The sequence below is a fragment of the Amblyomma mixtum genome, chromosome 9, assembly GCF_055824585.1.
Source record: "Amblyomma mixtum isolate Tamu chromosome 9, ASM5582458v1, whole genome shotgun sequence".
Lineage (NCBI taxonomy): Eukaryota > Metazoa > Arthropoda > Arachnida > Ixodida > Ixodidae > Amblyomma > Amblyomma mixtum.
In genome coordinates, this window is record NC_143020.1 from 113761342 (window position 1) to 113782861 (window position 21520).

Genomic DNA, 21520 nt, shown 5'->3' on the forward strand with positions numbered 1-21520 from the left:
CGGGATGGCGAACTACTAGAGTTATGTGCCAAGAAATAGGCCGAACCAGAACAGCGGGCAGTAACACAGCCCCTCCCCCCCCCCTCATTGATGTCTCGTATTGGCTTCCTTGCAGTAGCACGGCAGCCAAAGGAATGCAGAAGTTCAATACAGTATGGAGTCCGCTGGTTTTGTTTGCCTAACATACCTTTGTTATGTTTATGTCTCCAATCAAAATTACATATACTGTTCTAAAGCTTGGTTTGCGGCTTGTACCAAACTAAAGGGGCAACTTATCTCCGCAGCACTCATGTACTCATAGTGATACAGTGCGAACAAACGCAACTCACCCTAAGCATCACCAGACGCACTTGGCGCAGCTGGATCGGGCTGATGTTCGCCTTGAGCTGGAGCACTTCCGCTGGCCTCGTCCTGCGGGGACGGCTCCGACGGAGTCGAGGAAGCACTCAGCACCAAGGACATCTCGGTCTTCGGGCTGCTGTCCGATGATAGGTTGCCACTCCCTGCGAATCAAGCCAGGAAACCCACGCGCCCTTCAATAACACGTAGATTATGGCGCCCGCCGCTGCGACTCGCCGGGCATACACGTCCCGCTGCCGTGCTCAATGGCATGGGGTACAATACATCCGTCCGCGACCACTACACCCTGCTAAGGCGCGATTTCATTTCATTTCATTCATTTCATTTATTTTACCCTCAGGGCTTTCGCATTACAGAGGGGGTGGGACAGTGAAGAAAACAATACATAGATCAAAAACGGGGCTATATATACGAACAATATTGAAAGATCCTAGAGACATATTTGGCAGGTGTCTGCGTGCCCGTCAAATAACTGTGCGTATTAGTGTAACCAGCCCGTAACACCAGTACCATAGCTTGCTTGACATCTTTGATGAGCATAACTACATTACTGGATTTGGCTGTCTCGTCTGATGTTGCACTGATTGAGGTGGTTTTGAAGACGTATCTCGGCCTCCTAAAAAAGCAAAGGAAACCCCGACTCCTTGAGGTCATCAGTTAGCTCATGCGGGTGCATAATAGCATTCTCCCAAGTAGCAGCGCACGCACGAACCACAAGCTCAGACCACACGACCGTGCTCAGCAAACCCGGTTGCACAGATATCCAACTCGCCATCGTACTCGTGGTCAGCAAGAATATTTCGCATGCACAACAAGCAACTAATACCAGCACAAGCACCTTGCGGTTGTGACCCCTCCGGCTCATCCTGCTCTTCCTGCGTCGGTTGGTGGCGCAGCCACGCTGGCAGCCCAGCTCGAATCCTTTTCTGGCAGGCTGGGCATATTGTGCACGTGCAGTCTTCTGGACGAGGCTCCAGGCCAAGTTCCACGGCCGGTTGCTGAGGTTCCACGGCCGGTTGCTGAGGTTCCACGGCCGGTTGCTGAGGTTCCACGGCCGGTTGCTGAGGTTCCACGGCCGGTTGCTGAGGTTCCACGGCCGGTTGCTGAGGTTCTACGGGAGGCTGCTGAGATTCCATGGCCGGTCGCGGTTATAGTCAAGATCGCTCTTTTGGGCGCTTATGTAGCGAGCTTCAGCCGGTTAGTCCCTAGTGGTGCGCAACGATGCGGCGCCGCGAGAACAATGCCTGCACATGCCCGAACATTCCTTCTTTTATATGCTGGGGAACGCATGACGTCACCAGTCTGAGAGCGATCGGCGAAGGAAGCGAGCCTATACGTCAGGCAAATCTTGATATCACTAGAGCTCTACTACGACGCGTGACGGTCTTTTTCGCGACAGCGTATGCAGCTCGTTCGGTCGAAAAGCCGTCGGCGTAGTAATAGCAGACGGCACCACGTGACGGAAATAATCGGGGGCTGCGTAAAAAAAAATCATATCATGGCAATTTATGGTTTTAGTAATTGATGATTGATTGGTATGGGATGGGCGACGACGTGAGATCATTTTAATTAATTGATTAGTTAAAGAAATGAGAAAATTGGAAAAATAGAGTTCAAAGGTGTCAAAATGCTCAGAATGAAAAACCAATGCTTGATGATGGTAATTAAGCAAATTTTGAGTGTGAAATTAATCAAATAATTAGTGAAACAATTGAAAAGTGCGTTCATTTACACTACCACCTGCAGCACGCAGTCGCGCTCCACTGTCAGAGGCGAAGCTTGTGGGAATCCTGGCTTTCCGCCGTCGCCTTTGCGCGGCTTGCCGGCCTCTCGCGTTGTTTCTCCTCTTTCCCTTGCTCCCGCCTCAGGCGGTGGAGAGGCGGCTGGGTGACTAATCACTGTCATTTAGCCACAGCTCCGCCCCGGCTCCCCAAGGGCCTTTGCCATTGGCGCCTTTTGGCGGGAATCCGGGACCCGCTCTGGGCGGCCGCGCACCGCGCGACCGTCCGAGCGGGGCCCAGAGAGAGAGATCCCTCCGAGACAGCGTAAGGTGCGTACGTTACTGTTTGTCCGTGCCGGCCTTTGCCGTTCGGACCAGTGCTTACTCGAGCTCGCTCGCACGTGTCCTCTGACCTGCAGCGGCTCGAGCCTGTCCAGCGGGGTCCAGCGACCTCCGACAGGCGTACCTTGCGTTGATTGCCCACTCTCTCTCGCAACCGGCCCAACGGTCGACACGAGAGAGAGATCACAGCACTGCCGCGGGGACATTCTCCTGCAGCGGCGTGCTAGCGGCGCACATTGCTCGAGTCGCTTCGTGCGCGCAGCGGAGCCTTGCTCCTCGCGCGCCCCCGGGACGGGGTGACGATTGAGTGTGTGTGTACTGCTGAAGGACGACGTGAATAAACGTCTCCTTTGTGAACTTGGAGGCTTATTTCTTTGCGGCGAATCGCTCTCCTCCCAGCGGAGGTTGAGTGCGCTGCAGCGGTGTCCCAGTGTGTGTGTGGTGACGGCTGATCGGGGCCCTTGGCTCGCGCGAAGCTCGAACCCGCGGTGGGTGGTGGCCTGTGTCCACTTAGAAACCCACAAGCTTAAGCGTCCTCCAATATTTAAGGCGAAAGCCTTCAATGCCTCATACTGCCGTTAGCAGCCGTGTCGGCAGATTTGTCCGCCTCACTACTTAAGAAGAAACTGCGTCTAGGCTGGGAATCGAACCAGGGCCTTTGGCATTTGAAGCGGAGATGCTACCACTCCGCCACGAAGGCTGAAGGCTTGAGCGTGAATAAAGGCGCATCTAGTGAATGCATGGGTTTCAGAAATAAAATAAAAGGAATAAAAAATTAAAAGAAGAAAAAATAAAAATAAATAAGAAAAATGAGGAAAGAAACACAAATAAATAATAAAATGAAGTGATAAAGTATGAAAAATAAAAAATAACACGCACAGTGCGCCAGGAAACGCTTTCGCCTTGCAGGGCCCAAGTGCCCCTGATTTTTTTTTCTTCTATTTTCCCCTCGGATTCGCCAGACTTCGGACGGGTTAAGGCTATTTCATGACATATACGTTTCTACTAGTCACTATGCCTTCATGGTGCCATCTGCAGTGGTGCTGCCTCTGACTACGGCCCTGCTTTATTACGATATCAAGAGCGGCGTTGGCAACCACATGGATCAGATTTATCGGTGAGATTAACACATGACTGCAATTCGATTGGATAAACTAGAACTACTGGTCACGGAAGGCTTCCCCAGCCAATGCATTGTATAGAAGCGTAAACCTCGATGTTCATGCTACTCCGCAGGTATAGCAAGGGCGACGGGCATCGCCAGGATGCCATGTATATTGTCACAGCTTAGTACTAAAAAAATTAGGCAGTGGTTCAACTCTGCCGAACCTAGTTTCACGCAGCAAAAGCTAGAAGCGGCTTGCCGCAATGTTGGAAGATGTAGTCACGTGACACAACGTGACTACCACGTGGCTTTCTACTGCCTCTGCCGACAACTTGCAAGGTCAAAGGTCAAGGTGGTCCACTGAGTAGGCCTCACATGGTTAGGCATATGCGCATAGCAACACTAGCCATGACTCATCTCAAGGTAGTTTCAAGGTCATTCGGAAGCTCACGGTGAAATGTGTTGCAGCTATAGTAGTGTAGCTTTTAATCGCACAGCTCTGGTTATATATACCCCATACCTGACGTCACAGCTGTGAATTGAGTCACGTGACACAACGTGATTACCACATGGCTTTCTAACTGCCTCTACCGACAACTTGCAAGGTCAAAGGTAAAGGTGGTCCACTGAGTGGGCCTCACATGGTTAGGAGGTGTATGCGCATAGCAACACTAGCCATGACTCATCTCAAGGTCGTTTCAAGGTCATTCGGAAGCTCATGGTGAAATGTGTTGCAGCTATAGTAGTGTAGCTTTCAAGCGCACAGCTCTGGTTATATATACCCCATACCTGACGTCACAGCTGTGAATTGAGTCACGTGACACAACGTTATTACCACATGGCTTTCTAACTGCCTCTGCCGACAACTTGCAAGGTCAAAGGTAAAGGTGGTCCACTGAGTGGGCCTCACATGGTTATGAGGTATATGCGCATAGCAACACTAGCCATGACTCATCTCAAGGTCGTTTCAAGGTCATTCGGAAGCTCACGGTGAAATGTGTTACAGCTATAGTAGCGTAGCTTTCGCTACAATATCGCAAACGGCGCCCCAGGTCTGCCGCTGTTTTCTTCTCGGTACGATCTCACACGTGTTAAAGGACAAAACGGGTGGTACGGCAGGAAACGGTTCCTCGAATGATACCTGAGGCTGTCTGGGTTTATAAGTGTCATTTTCTCTCGATCGCCGCGTGGATCTCAGGGCGGGGCACTTTATGACTCAGCAGAAGACACGGGTTCAATTCCTACCGCGTTTCGTTGAAGGCGAAACGAAAAACTGCCCGCGTGTTCTGAGAAGTCGGTGCGCGTTAAGTAATGCTAAATGGTCACAACGCCACGAGGACTAACATTCATGATTTAAAAATGTGAGCGAACCTTTGATTCGCAAGGCTCGCTATGCGGCTGCAAATCACTCACATACAAACCTCTATTCTACCAGGCACTTCAGGGAAAGTCGTGTATATTTTTAAATATGTTTGCATGACAAGTAAAACCAGTGTTGGCGAATGCCAGAAAAGAGGTGAATCATGTAACCAGTAATCGTACACTTTTTACCTGCTAGAGCTCATCAGCAGCCTGACTACGCCCACTGCAGGGCAAAGGCCTCTCCCATGTCTCTTCGACGATGATTTAGGCTGTTTTATTGCCAATAGAACACCTAAGCTAAAGAACACAAGGAAATGACATCGGATGCGAAGAAATTTATTACAAATGATGGTTACTTCATAACAGTGTTTTACATGAAACAGGATTGTACATTGTGAATCCTGCGATTTAACGTTCCTAAGCAACATATAGGCAATCAGGAACTGCGTAGTAGAAGTCTCCGAATCAACACCAGGGGGTCCTCAGCATGCACTGACATCGCACAATACACGGGCGGCTTGCATTTCTGTTAACATTTCTGATCGTCATTGAAATACCGCCGCGGCGGCTGGGATCAATAACGCGACCTTTCGATCACCAGCCGAGGGCCAAATCGGCCGAGTCGCCGCGGCTGGTCATGAAATAAAAAAATAAAAGCAGGTATCAAATGCCTGCAAAAGCGATAAGAACTGTCACTGTTTAAAAACAAACATTCAGACTTCTGTCTAGTAGTCACTGAAACATATACTGTAAAACAAACACGTTGTTTTAAAAAACTCAGCGCTTTCTAGCAAAAGTGTAGTGTTAAGCGAGATTCATTGTTTGTACACTTCAGGCATACAAGCACTTCGTTCTCTCTCATGCTGATTAAGCTGAATGAGAGCGTGAAAAACGTAGTCGTTAGGCCCTCATTTGTCAAACATAAGGCAAGAGCTAAACGTGACTAGATGGGATTGCGTCCAGCGCACGGAAAAAGGAGAAAGCAACGGAGGGATTGCGCAGATCGTGCTGCCGATATTCGACTAGGCAGGCAAAGATGAATCAGTGCATGCTCTGCAATGAAAAACAACTGAGTGGCCCAGTAGCAGCAGTCACAGTACACGCGTTTCGAAAACGGTACAACGGCAAATCATCGCACTGCTGGAATGAAAGATGGAACGAGGAGGCACATGTCCACTGCGCACATCGCTACTGCACGCCAACTTGAAGGCCACAGGGAGAACAACAAACGCAAATTGATAAGAACGCAAGAATAAACTGCAAAATAGGACAGGTGCCTGGGCATTCTATGCTAGAATTGGTCCTACATCGCTACTGCAAGCAGTGGAACAGGCAGCCTTTGTTTTTCGAATAAAGGTAGCTGTGCTCACTTGGACATTATAGTATTTTGTGCAGCGGCACCCGCCGGTATGGGGGGGGGGGGGGCGGCTAGGGAGGGTCTAGCATGCACGGCAGCGACGCTGGTGGCGAAGCAGAAGGTGGTGGTGGCTGTGGCGGCGGTGTCATGGGCGGCAGCGGCGGTGGCGGAGAAGAGGGTAGCGGCGGCTGTGACGGCGGTGGCATGGTCGGTAGCGGCGGTGGTGGAGAAAAGGGTAGCGGCGGCTGTGGGGACGGTGGCACGGGCGGTAGCGGCGGTGGCGGAGAAAAGGGTAGCGGCGGCTGTGACGGCGGTGGCATGGTCGGTAGCGGCGGTGGTGGAGAAAAGGGTAGCGGCGGCTGTGGGGACGGTGGCACGGGCGGTAGCGGCGGCTGTGGGGGCGGTGGCATGGGCGGTAGCGGCGGTGGCGGAGAAAAGGGTAGCGGCGGCAGTGGAGGCGGTGGCATGGGTGGTAGCGGCGGCTGTGGGAACGGTGGCATGGGCGGTAGCGGCGGTGGCGGAGAAAAGGGTTGCGGCGGTTGGAAGGGCGGTAGCGGCGGTGGCGGAGAAAAGGGTAGCTGCGACTGTGGGGGCGGTGGCATGGGTGGTAGCGGCGGTGGCGGAGAAAAGGGTAGCGGCGGCTGTGGGGACGGTGGCATGGGCGGTAGCGGCGGTGGCGGAGAAAAGGGTAGCGGCGGCTGCGGCGGCGGTGGGATGGGTGGTAGCGGGGGTGGCGGGAACGAAGGGCGCAGTGGTTGTGATGACGGTGGCATGGGTGGTGCCGACGGTGGCGGACCTGCAGTTGACGGTGTTACAGTGGATGGGAGTGGCCACGTCGGTGATATGTGCGGAACCGGCCGCGACGGAGATGTCTGTGCCGTAAGCGGCTGTGACGGAGATGCCTGTGCCGTAAGCGGCCGTGACGGAGATGCCATGGGTGGAAGAGGCCGTGGAGGTGATGCCATGGGTGGAAGAGGCCGTGGAGGGGATGCCATGGGTGGAAGAGGCCGTGGAGGGGATGCCATGGGTGGAAGAGGCCGTGGAGGGGATGCCATGGGTGGAAGAGGCCGTGGAGGGGATGCCATGGGTGGAAAAGGCCGTGGAGGTGATGCCATGGGTGGAAGAGGCCGTGGAGGTGATGCCATGGGTGGAAGAGGCTGTGGAGGTGATGATTTCGGGGACATCGGCCGTGATGGAGGTGACATGGGGGACAGCTGCCTAGACGGAGGGAACAGTGGCCGTGACTGAGAAGACTGGGCGGACAGAGGCAGTGACGCAGATGGCAGGGGCGACAGCGGCCGTGACGGCGATTCCATGGGTGAAAGCGGCCGTGAAGGAGAAGCAATACGCAAAATCTGCCGTGGAGGAGTTTCAATGACGGAGAGTAGCCGTGGAGGAGATTCATTTAAGGAAAGCGGCTGTGGCGGGGACGTCATGGACGGTAGTTGCTGTAGCGGTGATCCTCTGAGTTGAAGTGCCTCTATCGCGGATAAAGACTGCGGCGTCGATGCCGTGGGCGGTAGCAGCTGTGTAGTAGATGAAGGTGGCAGCGGCGAAACCATGTCCGGTAGCAGCCGAGGCTGAGATGGAGGCGTCGACGATGCCCTTGGTGATATAGACCATGGCATCAACGGTGGATACTGTCCCATAAATGGTTCCAGCTCTGGCATGAACGGTGGCGGATCTGGCTTCAACGGGTGCTGCTCTGGCACGAATGGTGGTGGCGGGGGCGTGGACGGTAGCTGAGGCGATGGAGATGAAAGGGATAATGGCTCTGGTAACGGCATCATGGGCAGTAGCGTCGGTGACGTAGCTGAAGGCGGCGTTACCGTGGGCAGGAGTGGCCGTGACGGTGACTGCATGGCCGGAAGCGGACGCGACTGTGATGCCATGGGTGGAAGTGGTCGTGACGGAGATGCTATGGATGGAAGCCGCTGTGGAGGAGAATGCGTGGGTGGAAGCGGCCGTGGAGGAGATGCCGTGGGTGGAAGCGGCCGTGGAGGAGATGCCGTGGGTGGAAACGGCCGTGGCGGAAATTCAATGGCAGAAAGTGGCGGTGGCAGAGATTCAATGGCGGAAAGCGGCCGTGACGGAAATTCAGTGACAGAAAGCGGCCGTGGCGGAGATTCAATGGCGGAAAGCATCCGTGGCGGAGATTCAATGGCAGAAAGCGGGCGTGACGGAAATTCAATGGCAGTAAGCGGGCGTGGCGGAGATTCAATGGCGGAAAGCGGCCGTGACGGAAATTCAATGGCAGAAAGCGGCCGTGGCAGAGATTCAATGGCGGAAAGCGGCCGTGACGGAAATTCAGTGACAGAAAGCGGCCGTGGCGGAGATTCAATGGCGGAAAGCGGCCGTGGCGGAGATTCAATGGTGGAAAGCGGTCGTGACAGAAATTCAATGGCAGAAAGCGGGCGTGGCGGAGATTCAATGGCGGAAAGCGGCCGTGACTGAAATTCAATGGCAGAAAGCGGCCGTGGCGGAGATTCAATGGTGGAAAGCATCTGTGACGGAAATTCAATGGTGGAAAGCATCTGTGACGGAAATTCAATGGCGGAAAGCGGCCCTGGCGGAGATTCAATGGCAGAAAGCGGCTGTGACGGAAATTCAATGGCGGAAAGCGGCCCTGGCGGAGATTCAATGGCGGAAAGCGGCCGTGACGAAACTTCAATGGCGGAAAGCGGCCGTGACGAAACTTCAATGGCGGAAAGCGGTCGTGGCGGAGATTCAATGGCGGAAAGCGGGCGTCGCGGAAATTCAATGGCGGAAAGCGGCCGTGGCGGAGATGCCATAGGTGGAAGTGGCCGTATCGGCGATCCCGTAAGTGGAAGCGGCCCTGACAGAGATGAAGACTGCGTCGTCGATGCCATGGGCGGTAGCAGCTGTGTCGTGGATGAAGGTGCCAGCGGCGAAGCTATGTGTGGTAGCAGCTGAGGCTGAGGTGCAGGCGCCGACAATGCCCTTGGCGATGGAGGCCATAACATTAACGATGGATGCTCTCCCATAAATGGTAGCAGCTCTGGTGTGAACAATTGCGGCTCTTGCATTGGCGCGAATGGTGGCGACCGTGGCATGAACGATAGCGGTCGCACTATGGGCGACAAAGGTGGTGGCGGCGGTGGCATGGGCGGTAGCAGAGATGTTGGAGAAGTTCGTGACGTTACCGTGGACGGGAGTGGCCGTGACTCCATGGGCGGAAGCGGCCGTGACGGAGATGCCATGGGCGGAAGCGGCCGTGACGGAGAAGACATCCGTGGAAGCGGCCGTCGAGGAGATTCAAAAGCGGAAAGCTGTTGTGGCGTAATGGCCGTGGGCGAAGATGCCACTAGTGCCAGCGGCCCTGGCGCAGATGCAGACTGCGGCGTCGATGCCAGTGGCGGTAGCAGCTGCAAAGTAGATGAGGGTGGCAGCGGCGAAGCCATGGGCGGTAGCAGCGTAGGCTGAGATGTAGGCGGCGACGAACCACTTGGCCCTAAAGGCAGTGACACTAACTGTGGACGCTGTCCCATTAATGGTAGCAGCTCTGGCATGAACGGGTGTTGCACTGGCACAAATGGTGGCGGTCGTGGCCGTAGCCTGATCGGTATCGGTCGCACTATGGGCGGCTGTGGTGGTGGCAGCTGTGGCATGGGTGGTAGAGGAGGTGATGGAGCTGAAGTTGGCGGCGTTACCGTGGGCAGGAGTGGCCGTGACTGTGACTGCATGGCCGGAAGCGGATACGACGGAGGTGCCATGGGCGGAAGTGGCCCTAGCGGCGATTCCATCAGTGGAAGCGGCCCTGGCAGAGATGAAGACTGCGTCGTCGAAGCCATGGGCGGTAGCAGCGGAGCCTGAGATGAAGGTGCCGACAATGCCCACGTCGATAGAGGCCATGACACTAACGGGGGATGCTCTGCCATAAATGGTATCAGCTCTGGCACGAACGGTTGCGGTGCCGGCATGAAAGGGTGGTGCACTGGCATGAACGGTAGCGGCTGTAGCCTGATCGGTATCGGCCTTACTACGCGCGGTGGCTGTGGTGACCGTGGTGGTGGGGGCGGCGAAGGAGACTGCGCCATTGGAGGCGATATTTTGTAGACCAACTGCTGATAGTGTTCCCTGAGCTCCGCGGCGGGTGTTACCTGTGCATCACTGCAGGAACGAAGCGCGGCTAGCGCTTACACGCTTTCTTTTATAAGGCGCAGAATACACGACGTCACTACTCACAGAACCATTAAGGAGCACGCGCAGTATAGCGCCTCAAGTAATACGACAGTCGCATTTCGATATCACCGAAACACGGCAGTCACTGTGTGATAGGTCTCTATATATTTATTTTTTCCCGCTGATTCACAAGGTTTCGCATGACTTTCTAATTCTTTTATTGCTTGACCTTTTACGGAACAGCCACGACACGATTATGACGCTATCGGCAATGGGACTGTACGCCGACTATAGGCCTACTTCCTTACTCCACTGAAGGCGAGCGTGACAGCCATGTTATCTGACCGGGTCACAGAAGAAAGCACCGGTCAGTGAACGCAATTTAGAAAATACTAAACATTTCCATTCAGCCACAACAATTTGTAATCTATGGGTAACGGACTTGATTAGCAACGACTCTTAGCGTAAAGGCGATATCATTGTTGCCGTATGTTTTCAGTTCCCTCAAGAGCTGCAAACATATCTTCAGAGACACTATCGAATCCACTGGATGCATGATGGCTGTGCTGACTGTGTTTGCGTGGAGGCTAGGTTTCACGCAACGTAAATACCCACTAAAGTTGAAGACTGGACAGCTGCTGGATCGATATAGTTTCGATATATCGGTCTGATATAGCTGCCGGATCGATGTAGCCGCCCAACCTCATTTGATAGAGCACCGTACGCGATATAGGGGAGTGGTGGGTGCGGATTACACTTGCGGCAAGTCGTTGTTTTTTCTTCTACTTTGTAAAGAACTTTTTTAGGGCTTTAAGCTCTACTTCCCGCGTTTCGGGGCTCAGCGTTATAACGCGTCGTAAGCCGGTGGTTTCCATGGTAACCGAGATGGAACATAATGGAACAAAATAATAGCAGGTGGCGGCGTGATGCCCGAGCACCACAACTATAAACGAAATCATGTCGTACCTGTATACGTATAGGTATATCCGTGTCTGGCAGGCATAAAAGTCTGGCCACTTAGTCCCGACATCCGTGTAAAGTTTGTGGGCTAACTGTTTGCCGTAGAATGCTGCGGGTTGTGTCATACTATTTCTCATTTCGTGCAGCATTACCTTACTCGTTAGGTTAGAGCCTATAGCTCGTGGAAGGTATTCGAACCGGCGACCTATGTTAGGTGTGTTAACGCTCGATATTCGATCGCTGCCTCAGCTTCGGCTCATTTTTATTTTGAGTCATAAAATAATTGCACTACTATTTTCCTGCTGACCAACGCTACAATAAAAAAAAAGAAAAAAAACACTCCCCTACACTTTGCTTAGTTTTGGTGGCAGTTGGCTTTCTTTATATGTATGTCATAACGACCCCCTCATTTTCATACCCAAGTCTGTTAAATAGCTTAAAGAGGGCCTCAGAACCGGCAGTCTAGTTGCCATAGGTAGCAAAATAGGGTTCTGGTACAGTTTCCGCCCTAATCGTTCAATCGCGTTCCACGGGACACTGGCGGTAATACAAGACGTCCTGTGTGCCCCGCTATGCACGAGGGTGGCGCTGGTGAACACTTTCCAATCTAGGTTACACGCAACATAAATACTCACGAAAGTAGAAAGTTGGCACTGTAAGCTACATATGGAGGTCGGGATTAGGGAACGCAATGGCGGCTTGCGGCTGATTTTTCTTCTGCTTTGTAAAGAGTTTTCCTTCAGCCATAAAAATATTACACTGCTGGTTTCCTATTGATCAACGTCACAAATTAAAAAAAGAGCAAGAAACATAAAATCATTCCCATGATTTCCTTGGTTTGGGCGACTGTTGGCTTTGGTTACACATAGTTGAAGCAAGTTCGCTTTACCTTTTTACATCAAGTGGGATGAGCCGCCGCGGGAGCTCAGTGGTTATGGCACTCGGCTGCTGACCCGAAAGACGCGGGTTCGATCCCGGCTGCGGCGGTCGAATTTCGATGGAGTGGATTTTCTAGAGGCCCGTGTACAGTGTGAAGTCAGTGCACCTTAAAGAACCTCAGGTGGTCGAAATTTCCGGACCCGTTCACTACGGCGTCCCTCCTAGCCTGAGTAGCTTTGGGACGCTAAACCCCACGAACCAAAGTCAGTGACCCTTTTCGCCACTTCTCTTGGTGCGGGCGTTAAGGTTAACTGCTTGAAGCAGAACATTTTGCTGGGGCTAGTTGGTTCATTGCGACGTGAGTGAAACAGCAAGGTAGATGTACTATGGTAGCGTAGGCTGCATAGAAGCCCATACGTTCAAAACATGGCGGCTTATGGTGCGCAGCCAGCGCCATCTTCGAAATGCGTGGACAACTAAAAAGTGACGTCATAATTAAAACAAAAACGCGACGTCGAAGTCCCGTGTTTTAGTGACGTGATATTCGTGACGTCAGCGTCACATGCTGCTTAGCGCGAAAAATTAACTGCTGAACGTCGCGACGCTTCAGCGCGACACCCGACATGAGAACGAAGAAAGAAGACACGACGAGTGCCGACCACCAATGCTATCTTTAGGTAGTCAGTTCTCGTTGTGCCTTTTTCCTTCGTCCTCGCCTCAGGTGTCGCGCTGAATGTCAGGGTTGTAATGTTATCGCTCGCATAGGTCATCGCTCGCACATCGAGCAACCGCACACCTCTTTTTTGCGTACGGGGGCCCATGGCCACAGACGATGCCCTTTTGGGGCAAAAGCGACAGAACCGCACCTAACCGAGCGAAACTACACAGAAGCGCTGGCAAAAGGGAAAAGCGGAAACTGTACACGAACGATGCACACCAAGAACTCGAGCAACAAGCAACGAGGAAAAAGTGGGGCTAGCAGAATCGAGTTGCAAACAAAAGCAAGCAGAATGGTCAAAAGATATGACAAGAGTACGACATCAGAGCACCGTCAACCTTGGTATCGTCCCGCTGCCATTGCCGCTTCTCTGAGCGAAAGCTGTCATAAAAATTTTTACAAAGCAAGCGCTACACTTTCTAACAAAATGCACACAACTAAAAAATTTTAAAACGCATTGCAATTGTTTTTGAATGCTTTTGAAACACAAAATATGTCCTAATTATTTTCCTCTTCTAGTCGTGTCTGTCCACTTATTTCATTTTGGCGCTTTTCCACTAATTTGATGTCGCTAGCACTTGGTTCTGGACCATATTCGAGCTCCGGCTTCACGACCTATTTCAATTGACCTTGGAAACAGCACGAAAGCAGCCCGAAGGCGAAACGAAGAAGGAACAGGAAAGAGCGCTGAACTGACAACTGAATTGTATTGAGCGAAACTCGTACAATATATACGAAGGCAGTGGCAAAGATAATCAGATGCAGTCAACGTCACATGGTGTAAAGAGCCATAAAAGCGATAAAAACATAACAGGGTGATAAGGCTAAAAGTCAACTGAATCTCAAAAGGGATGATAACAAAATGAAAAAAAAAAGTACACTTGATGTCTATAAACAGCTAATGTGACATGGCGTAAAGAGCCATAAAAACGGATAAAACATCAATAGCAGGTAACAAGGATAAAACCGATAAAAACTGACAAAATGAAATTGTGGAAAGAATAAAAAATTACCGACGATTACGTTACTTCCTAATGCGAAATTTGAGCGCAGCAAATAAGCTGTTTCACCTTTTCGATAGATTGAGGCAAAGAAATCGAGCAACACATGTATGCGCTATCACAGAATTTTTTTTTTTTAGCAGACGGAGGACTTCCATCGGTCGTCTCGCTCATGGCTCAGAAAGAACTGGCAGATAATTTCGCAGTGGCGAACGGCAGCGGCAATTTCGGCTCGGGCGGTGCACATATACAGATCCGCCGCCACCGATCTGGCTCTCTGATTGCCACCGCACAGGGGTTGCATTGGAGGAGGAGCGAAGAAAGGAATTAAGTTCGAGCCGGCGCTTTGGCAACCGGAGACTCGCAGGAAGAGGGGGGAGGGGGGCGGCGTGTACACCCAGCGGCAAACGATGGGGGCAGAAGCGCGCGCAGCAAGCGGACAACACGATAAAGGGAGGAGGGAAGAGATAGCAGCGACTGACTGATGCCGCTTACGCCGATAGTGAGTCAACCCCAGCTGCGGATGAAAGGGGGGCGGAGCTGGTTACGAGGCCGACGCCGACGACAACGCCGACGACGACGCGAAACCCAGGAACGGACGCCAAAGAGCTGCGCTCTAAAACTGACTGAATGTTAAAACGTGGGGCTAAAAAAATGCACAGACCTTAACAATAAAACGATGAAACAGTTGCACTCGATGATTGAAACACGCGCAGTCAGCAATAAAAATTGAGCAATGTAGTTCCAAAAAGGCAAGTTCACTCCCGTACAATGATTTTGACGCGTCACTGACACATTCCAAGTCCTTTCTTTTTATAAAGAAGGCTTCCTTCAACTCCCGGGCTAAGCTGTCCCTACTTCTATCTAGAACAACAGTTTCGTGTAAACGAGGCATGCAGTTGCATTCTTTGCAATGAAGCGCTAGATTAGAACCAGTGCATTTTTCAAGTGAGCGCTCGTGTTCCCTTAAACGTTCGTTCAAGCACATTCCGGTTTGTCCAATATAAACTTTGTCGCACGTAAGCGGAATCTGGTAGATCACCCCTTCCTTACACCTGACGAACATGTTGGCGTGCTTTACGCCACAGGTTTGGTCTCTTGGTTTTTCGTTATTAATCCTATGTCACAAGGTAGCTAGCTTGCAAGGGGCAGAAAACAATACGGGAATCTTATATTTATTGGCAACTTTTTTCAAATCATGTGCTACACGGTGGGAATACGGGACAACGGCTGGTCTCACCCTCTTGTTGCTTTCCTGAGTACCATTTACTTCTTGCCTTTAACTTTCTGAAGAAAAGCTTCAGTCACTGCCGATATCACTGTCTGCGGAAAACCTGCCTGTAGTAACCTTGCGGTCTGCAGTAGGAAACTTTCTTGCATGCAATGCTCACATGATTTCATAAGTGCACATCCTAATCCTGATGTGGTTATGGCTCGTTTCATTGTTTCTGAGTGAGCCGACTCGTAGGACAACAGCTCTTTTTGACTTCGAGGTTTGTACATCCAACAGAATCTGTCTCGTTCCAAGGAGAGTTCCAAGTCCAAAAACTAACTTGTTGTTTTGTGTCAATTCACAAGTGCATTCCAAACCATGGTTTTATTTATTTAAATAAATAAAACCATGGCTGAGTTCTTTAAACGCATCTAGAATTTCATTTGCAGTGGCTCTGTAAGTTGGTGCGTCTTGCTTGGTTTACACAACTAAAAAATCGTCGACATACCGGAAAACCTTTAAGACTTTCCTCTTGTCAAACCTATCGTCCAGATTTCTGTCAACTGTTGCGAGACGCAGGACCCTATGCAAATTCCTTTTTTCTGTATGTACACCCGATTGTCAAACGCGACCACAGGCGACCACAGCACTAAGGTAGAATTCCAACTAAGATAGAAAACTCTCCATTGAAATACCCGCTGAATTTTGAAACAAAACACCTTTCGCCTTCGGGCTTGTTTCGCGCTGTTTCACTCATGTAACTGCTTTAGCACGTTTCGCTCGTGCTATTTATGTGCCGGCTAATGCTGGTTTAGACAACGTTGAAGCATGTGCATGTTGATTTCACACTATCGCTGCAGCGCAAAAGACGAGGACAAGACGAGTGCACAGACACGGCGCTGTAGATATCAGTCTACCGTTATGGTTGCTTCCGAATCGTCAAAGAACGACGTAATGGTGCGGACAAAATTTGCGGACACTTTTTGCTGACGCGACTTAGCCATATATTGCTTCCGCAGTAATAAAACGTTATAGTGTATTTAGCATCGCTTTATTTGAAGAGGCCACTTCTCATTCGCCCACCGTGCACATACTTTTGCTGCCGATGTTCTAGGTGGTCAGCCGTTGTTTTCTATTGTACCCACAGTGAAAACAAACGAACAGGGCTGCCGTAATAGCTGGTATGTTTGCAGCGACAGCGGCTGGTTTCAGTTTGTGCGTGACGGCTATCGCTGATGATACCCTAATCTCATAACCTGGTCCAGCAGCCAACCGCCGCAGTGCAGATATAACATTTGATATTTATTTTATTTACCACCACAATATACATGGTGCCCATAGTAAAAGCGGCCTCTTGGACCGCTTGACTTGGCCATGGACACCCAGCTGCGAACTTTGGCAACAAAACCGTGGCACACTGTCAAACTAAATACAATATTGCAAAAAAATCGCGACAGGTACTTCCCACAAAAAACAAAATGACAAACAAAGCAATGAAGAGTGCAATACAGTAAATTCGGTTCACAGATTCAATGCAGTATCTGTAAATAAAAAGTATTCTAAAAGCTTTCTGTGTGAGGTGAAAGAAGCCAACAGCCACAGAAACCAAGGGGCACAGGGGATTTTTAATCTATTTATTTATTTTGTGGTGTTGATCAATTTAGAATATTACTGAACATGTTATCGCTTAAAGCTAATTGATTAGAAAAGCAGAAGAAAAAACAACCACTGCCGCCGGTGGGATCCGAACCCACGACCTCCGAATTACGCGTCCGGTGCTCTACCTCTGAGCTACGGCGACGGCTGTCAAATCTTCTGCTTTCGGGGGTATTTATGTTTACAAGTAACCTAACCTTGAGTGTTCATCAGCGCCACCCACGTTCATAAGCGGTGGACGTAGAACGTCCTGAGATACCGCAGGTGTGACGTAGAACGTCATCGAACGGAGAGGGTGAAAGCTGCGTGAGAACCCTCTTTATGCTTCCTAAGGCGTCAAGGCTGCCAGAACCGAGGCCCTCGCTAAGCAATTAAGCAAACAAGGGAAGGGGTATGAGGGGCTCGTTATAAATATGAAAGAAGCCAACAGCCGTGTGAGGTGGTTTTTAGGTCAATGTCATTGACACAAAGAGCATTTAGTAGACGCGGTAATATGTTTTCAAGTGTTTGACAGCCATATGTTGTTCTGTATGTTTTAATGTGCCACTGATCGACGTTTCTTGTGTTGTGTACTTTATAGCTTACTTCAATGTTGGAGAGTTCATGAAGGAAGGACGTGTGATTAATAATTTCGCGCTTCAGTGCGTGGCTGAGGCGAAAGGTGTACAATTTAGTTACCGGGAGTAGTCTCAAGCAGTCTCAGTATTTGTTTAGGATTTCGATGACACCTCTGCAGTTTCAATGGGGCCGCTCCAACCCGCTTACTGTCGTTCAGAAGCTGCATGCGGTACATTGAACAGGGAGCACTTAAGTCTATGGACTGCACAGCTGTAACAAGGTGAAGTCTGGAATTCGCGTCTTAAGCTCGAGGCTGTCATCTGCTTTTAAAATGGCTGCTGCGATGAACTGCCGATCCGTTCCTTTGTACACACCTGTAGATTTGCATACAATGTTTTGAGTAAGTAAAGTAGCGATTAATTAAAAGCAAGCTAACCAATGCACTGTAACACAACACCGGAAAGGTGCAGAGTCGGTTCCTCTCAAATTTTTTTGAAACATTTGCACTTGCCGACGCTTCTGTAACTGCGCGGCTTCGAAACACTGAGGGCTGCCAACAGCTAGGCGTCCAAGTATGTGCTTAACGACACTGTTGTCAGTGAAGTAATACAAGGAGAGCGAAGGCGAAGAATTCTTTGTTTATTTTTGAATGACGCAACTACAAGCTGTCCAAGTAGAAGACCAAGCAAGAAGCAAGTAGAAAACCAGAAGGCAGCCTGACGTCAGTGAACTGCAGTGACGAAAAGGACAGGTTAGCGACATCGGTGATTGCCAGCGATAACAAACAAGTTAGCACATTTGAAGAGGCGCTAGCAATGGAACTAGAGTGCGCATTGCAGCATACAAATGGGTACGAATTCATAGTGCATAAATTTAACGATGAAACTAAGACAATGGCTTCTCTTAATGCGAAACAAGGCTGCTGCGATGGCCGTTGGCAAATCGGTGCGAAAGCTCGTGAATAACACAAGCGCTGCAAACACAAACGCAAAGGGGGAACACAACGCTTATTCGCAACTGAAGGGTTTATTAAGAAGCACCCCACCAACCCAGAGCACTCACGTGTCAACCTATGCGCGGGAAACTTACCTTGCATTCGTCATCCGTGCATCTAAAAAATCTATCTCTTCCGGAAATGCTTACCGATCGATTGCGAAATCAAGAAGTCGCGTATTTTGATATAAAAAACGCTTCAACTACCTCCCGTGTTATTCACAATGAATGTCTACCAACTTGCTCATTTATCTGTCTTGGTGCGAAAACTGCACGGAATCAAGAAGATCAGATGACGTTAAAATCTCCCTGCTATGACGAAGGGACGAATTGTGCCAATGCCCAAGTATTTTATTTTATAACCAGTACCTGAACCGTTGTCAGTAACTAAATGTGCTTTCAGTATTAGTACAGCGGCGAGCCGCACGAATTTGAAAATGAAATTAGCAGGTCTCACCGTCCAAGCTTCTGGAAGCGCCGGGCCTTCTTGAAGGATTGTTTCGGGCGAGGTCGGACAGAGCGCCCCTACCACGGACGCCTGTCTTCGTCACGACCCGAGTCCCCAGAACCCGCCGCCTGGAAAAAAAAATTGGAGGCTTATCAAGGTTAAGCCCAGTGGATGCGAAGCATGTCCTTAGCGTTTGGAGCACGGTGCAAGTATATTATTCTTACACCGTGGTTTGGAGGCATCTTGACCGCATGCACGCCCGGCGCAAAGACGCTGGCGCGGTTGCGGGCACAGACTGACGCGACGGCGGGCGCGCGCCGCCTCATCCCTGGCGTGACGTCACTTACCACGTGATGCAGCGATGGTGGCGCCGCCGCCGCGTCACGCGCGACGGCGCGAACCGAAGCGTGGAGGCCTCCGCCGGGCGACGTCCGACGGCGCGATATGAGGCCCCATCTGCGGCCGGTGTGACGTCATCACGTGACGTCACATCATGTGATGTCACTTCAAGGTCAATGGTGGCCACCGCCGGGAGGCGACCGACGGCGCGATATGAGGCCCCATCTGCAGCCGGTGTGACGTCATCACGTGACGTCATGTCACGTGACCTACTTGAAGGTCAATGGTGGCCACCGCCGGGCGTCGCACGAAGGCCCGAAACCTACGTTAATATGCTTCGCATAAAAAATGCGTGTTGTGCATGCGTCTACAACCATTAGGCATTGGGTGGCGCCTTGGTTACTCGCCAGTTATGTGACGTTGTGTTCTGGAGTCCAATGCCACGTGTTGCAGTTGCCGTTCGCGATAGCGATGCTCACACCGAGACGCGATTTTAAAACCGCTTGCTGACAGCTCGGTGCACGTGAGAGGAATGCTGGTAGAAAGGACATCTCTGCCTATCCTCCCATTTGAGCGCCCCTCAGAGCTCTGGCTGGAGCTTAATACGCTGAATTCTATTACTTCCGCGTGGCAATGATGCCGAATTGCGTGGTCAGTGCACTGGTTTGATCTGGATGTACCGTGTCGTACTATGCGGAGAAGTACCAACGACCCACAGCTGTAGAAGAACGGAAGCAACTGTACCTCAATAGGTAGTGCTCGGCCAAGAACAAAGCTGCTGCAATTCACCTCTCCTCTGGTCCTGCGAACAGGCCTCTACGCGAATTTATTCCTGAAATTTAGAGCGCGACAATGACAGGCACAACGGAATAAATCGATACCAAGTCCCCTGCAGTTCGTATGTCATATATGTCATTGTTAGGCATTAATATCAAAGTACGAATACTGACTAACTTCTTCCACGATAACAATAACTTGAAAAAACCAGCTGGCCTATACTAGTATAAGTTTTAACGCCGGTAAACATCCACCACGCCGACACAAGGTTAGACCGAACGCAACAGCAAGGGCTCGCCAAAAGGAACCTACCCAGGGAAGCTGCGGCGCGAAGATGCTGGCCTCCCACGCACTGTACAAGCAGTTAGCACGATTACAACTATATGTATTATATGTCATGTGCCATTATGTGTTAGCCTCTTACCAGCTGAGGTGACCACGGCATCCGCGGCACGGTTTTCTGCGGTGCATCGGGTTCTGGCTGTGGTGCCACGGGTTCTGGCTGTGGTGCCACGGGTTCTGGCTGTGGTGCCACGGGTTCTGGCTGTGGTGCCACGGGTTCTGGCTGTGGTGCCACGGGTTCTGGCTGTGGTGCCACGGGTTCTGGCTGTGGTGCCACGGGTTCTGGCTGTGGTGCCACGGGTTCTGGCTGTGGTGCCTGTGGCTGGGGGGGCACTGCGTCGGGCTCTGGAGGCGGTGCGTCTGGTTCCTCCGGTTCTGGCTTTGGGGCCTCGGGCTGCGGCGGCGGTACCTGTGGCTGTGGGGGCACTGCGTCGGGCTCTGGAGGCGGTGCGTCTGGTTCCTCGGGCTCTGGCTGTGGGGCTTCGGGCGGCGGCGGCGGTGGCTGTGGGGGCACTACGTCGGGCTCTGGAGGCGGTGCGTCTGGTTCCTCGGGCTCTGGCTGTGGGGCCTCGGGCGGCGGCGGCGGTGGCTGTGGGGGCACTACGTCGGGCTCTGGAGGCGGTGCGTCTGGTTCCTCGGGTTCTGGCTGTGGGGCCTCGGGCGGCGGCGGCGGTGGCTGTGGGGGCACTACGTCGGGCTCTGGAGGCGGTGCGTCTGGTTCCTCGGGTTCTGGCTGTGGGGACTCGGGCTGCGGCGGCGGTGCCTGTGGCTGTGGGGGCACTACGTCGGGCTCTGGAGGCGGTGCGTCTGGTTCCTCGGGCTCTGGCTGTGGGGCCTCGGGCTGCGGAGGCGGTACCTGTGGCTGTGGGGGCACTGCGTCGGGCTCTGGAGGCGGTGCGTCGGGTTCTGAATGCGGTGGGGACACTGCCATGGTTTTTTGCGGTTCAGGGAAATGCCGCCTGTATGATGATTTCGACCGACGCAGCAGCGCGTGAAAAAATGGTGCATGGGCCCTTCAAACTTTCCCTTTTATTTAGCTGTACGCATGACGTCACTACTCAAAGTCATGGGCGGAGAAAACGCCCTAGCAGCTCAAGTAATACCACATTCACGTCTAGCTATCATCGAAATCGGACAACCACCATTCTGTAGCTTTCTTTTAATTTTTCCTCTGACTCACAAACTTTCACACGGGTTCATATTCTTCAATGTCATAGCGATCTTGATTCGTGCATGGTGCTATCGCA

General features: G+C 51.6%; 1 protein-coding gene across 1 annotated transcript; it reads right to left on the minus strand.

Annotated features, from left to right (window-relative positions):
• Positions 1–330: 330 nt before the first annotated feature.
• Positions 331–1569, minus strand: LOC149330807 (uncharacterized). Its single transcript, XM_089559983.1, has 2 exons — positions 1199–1569; positions 331–503 (listed from the first exon to the last, which is right to left on the minus strand). Exons 1-2 carry the CDS (start codon positions 1494–1496, stop codon positions 331–333), a joined length of 471 nt encoding a protein of 156 aa, XP_089416109.1. The 5' UTR covers positions 1497–1569.
• Between the last annotated feature and the right edge of the window lie 19951 nt (positions 1570–21520).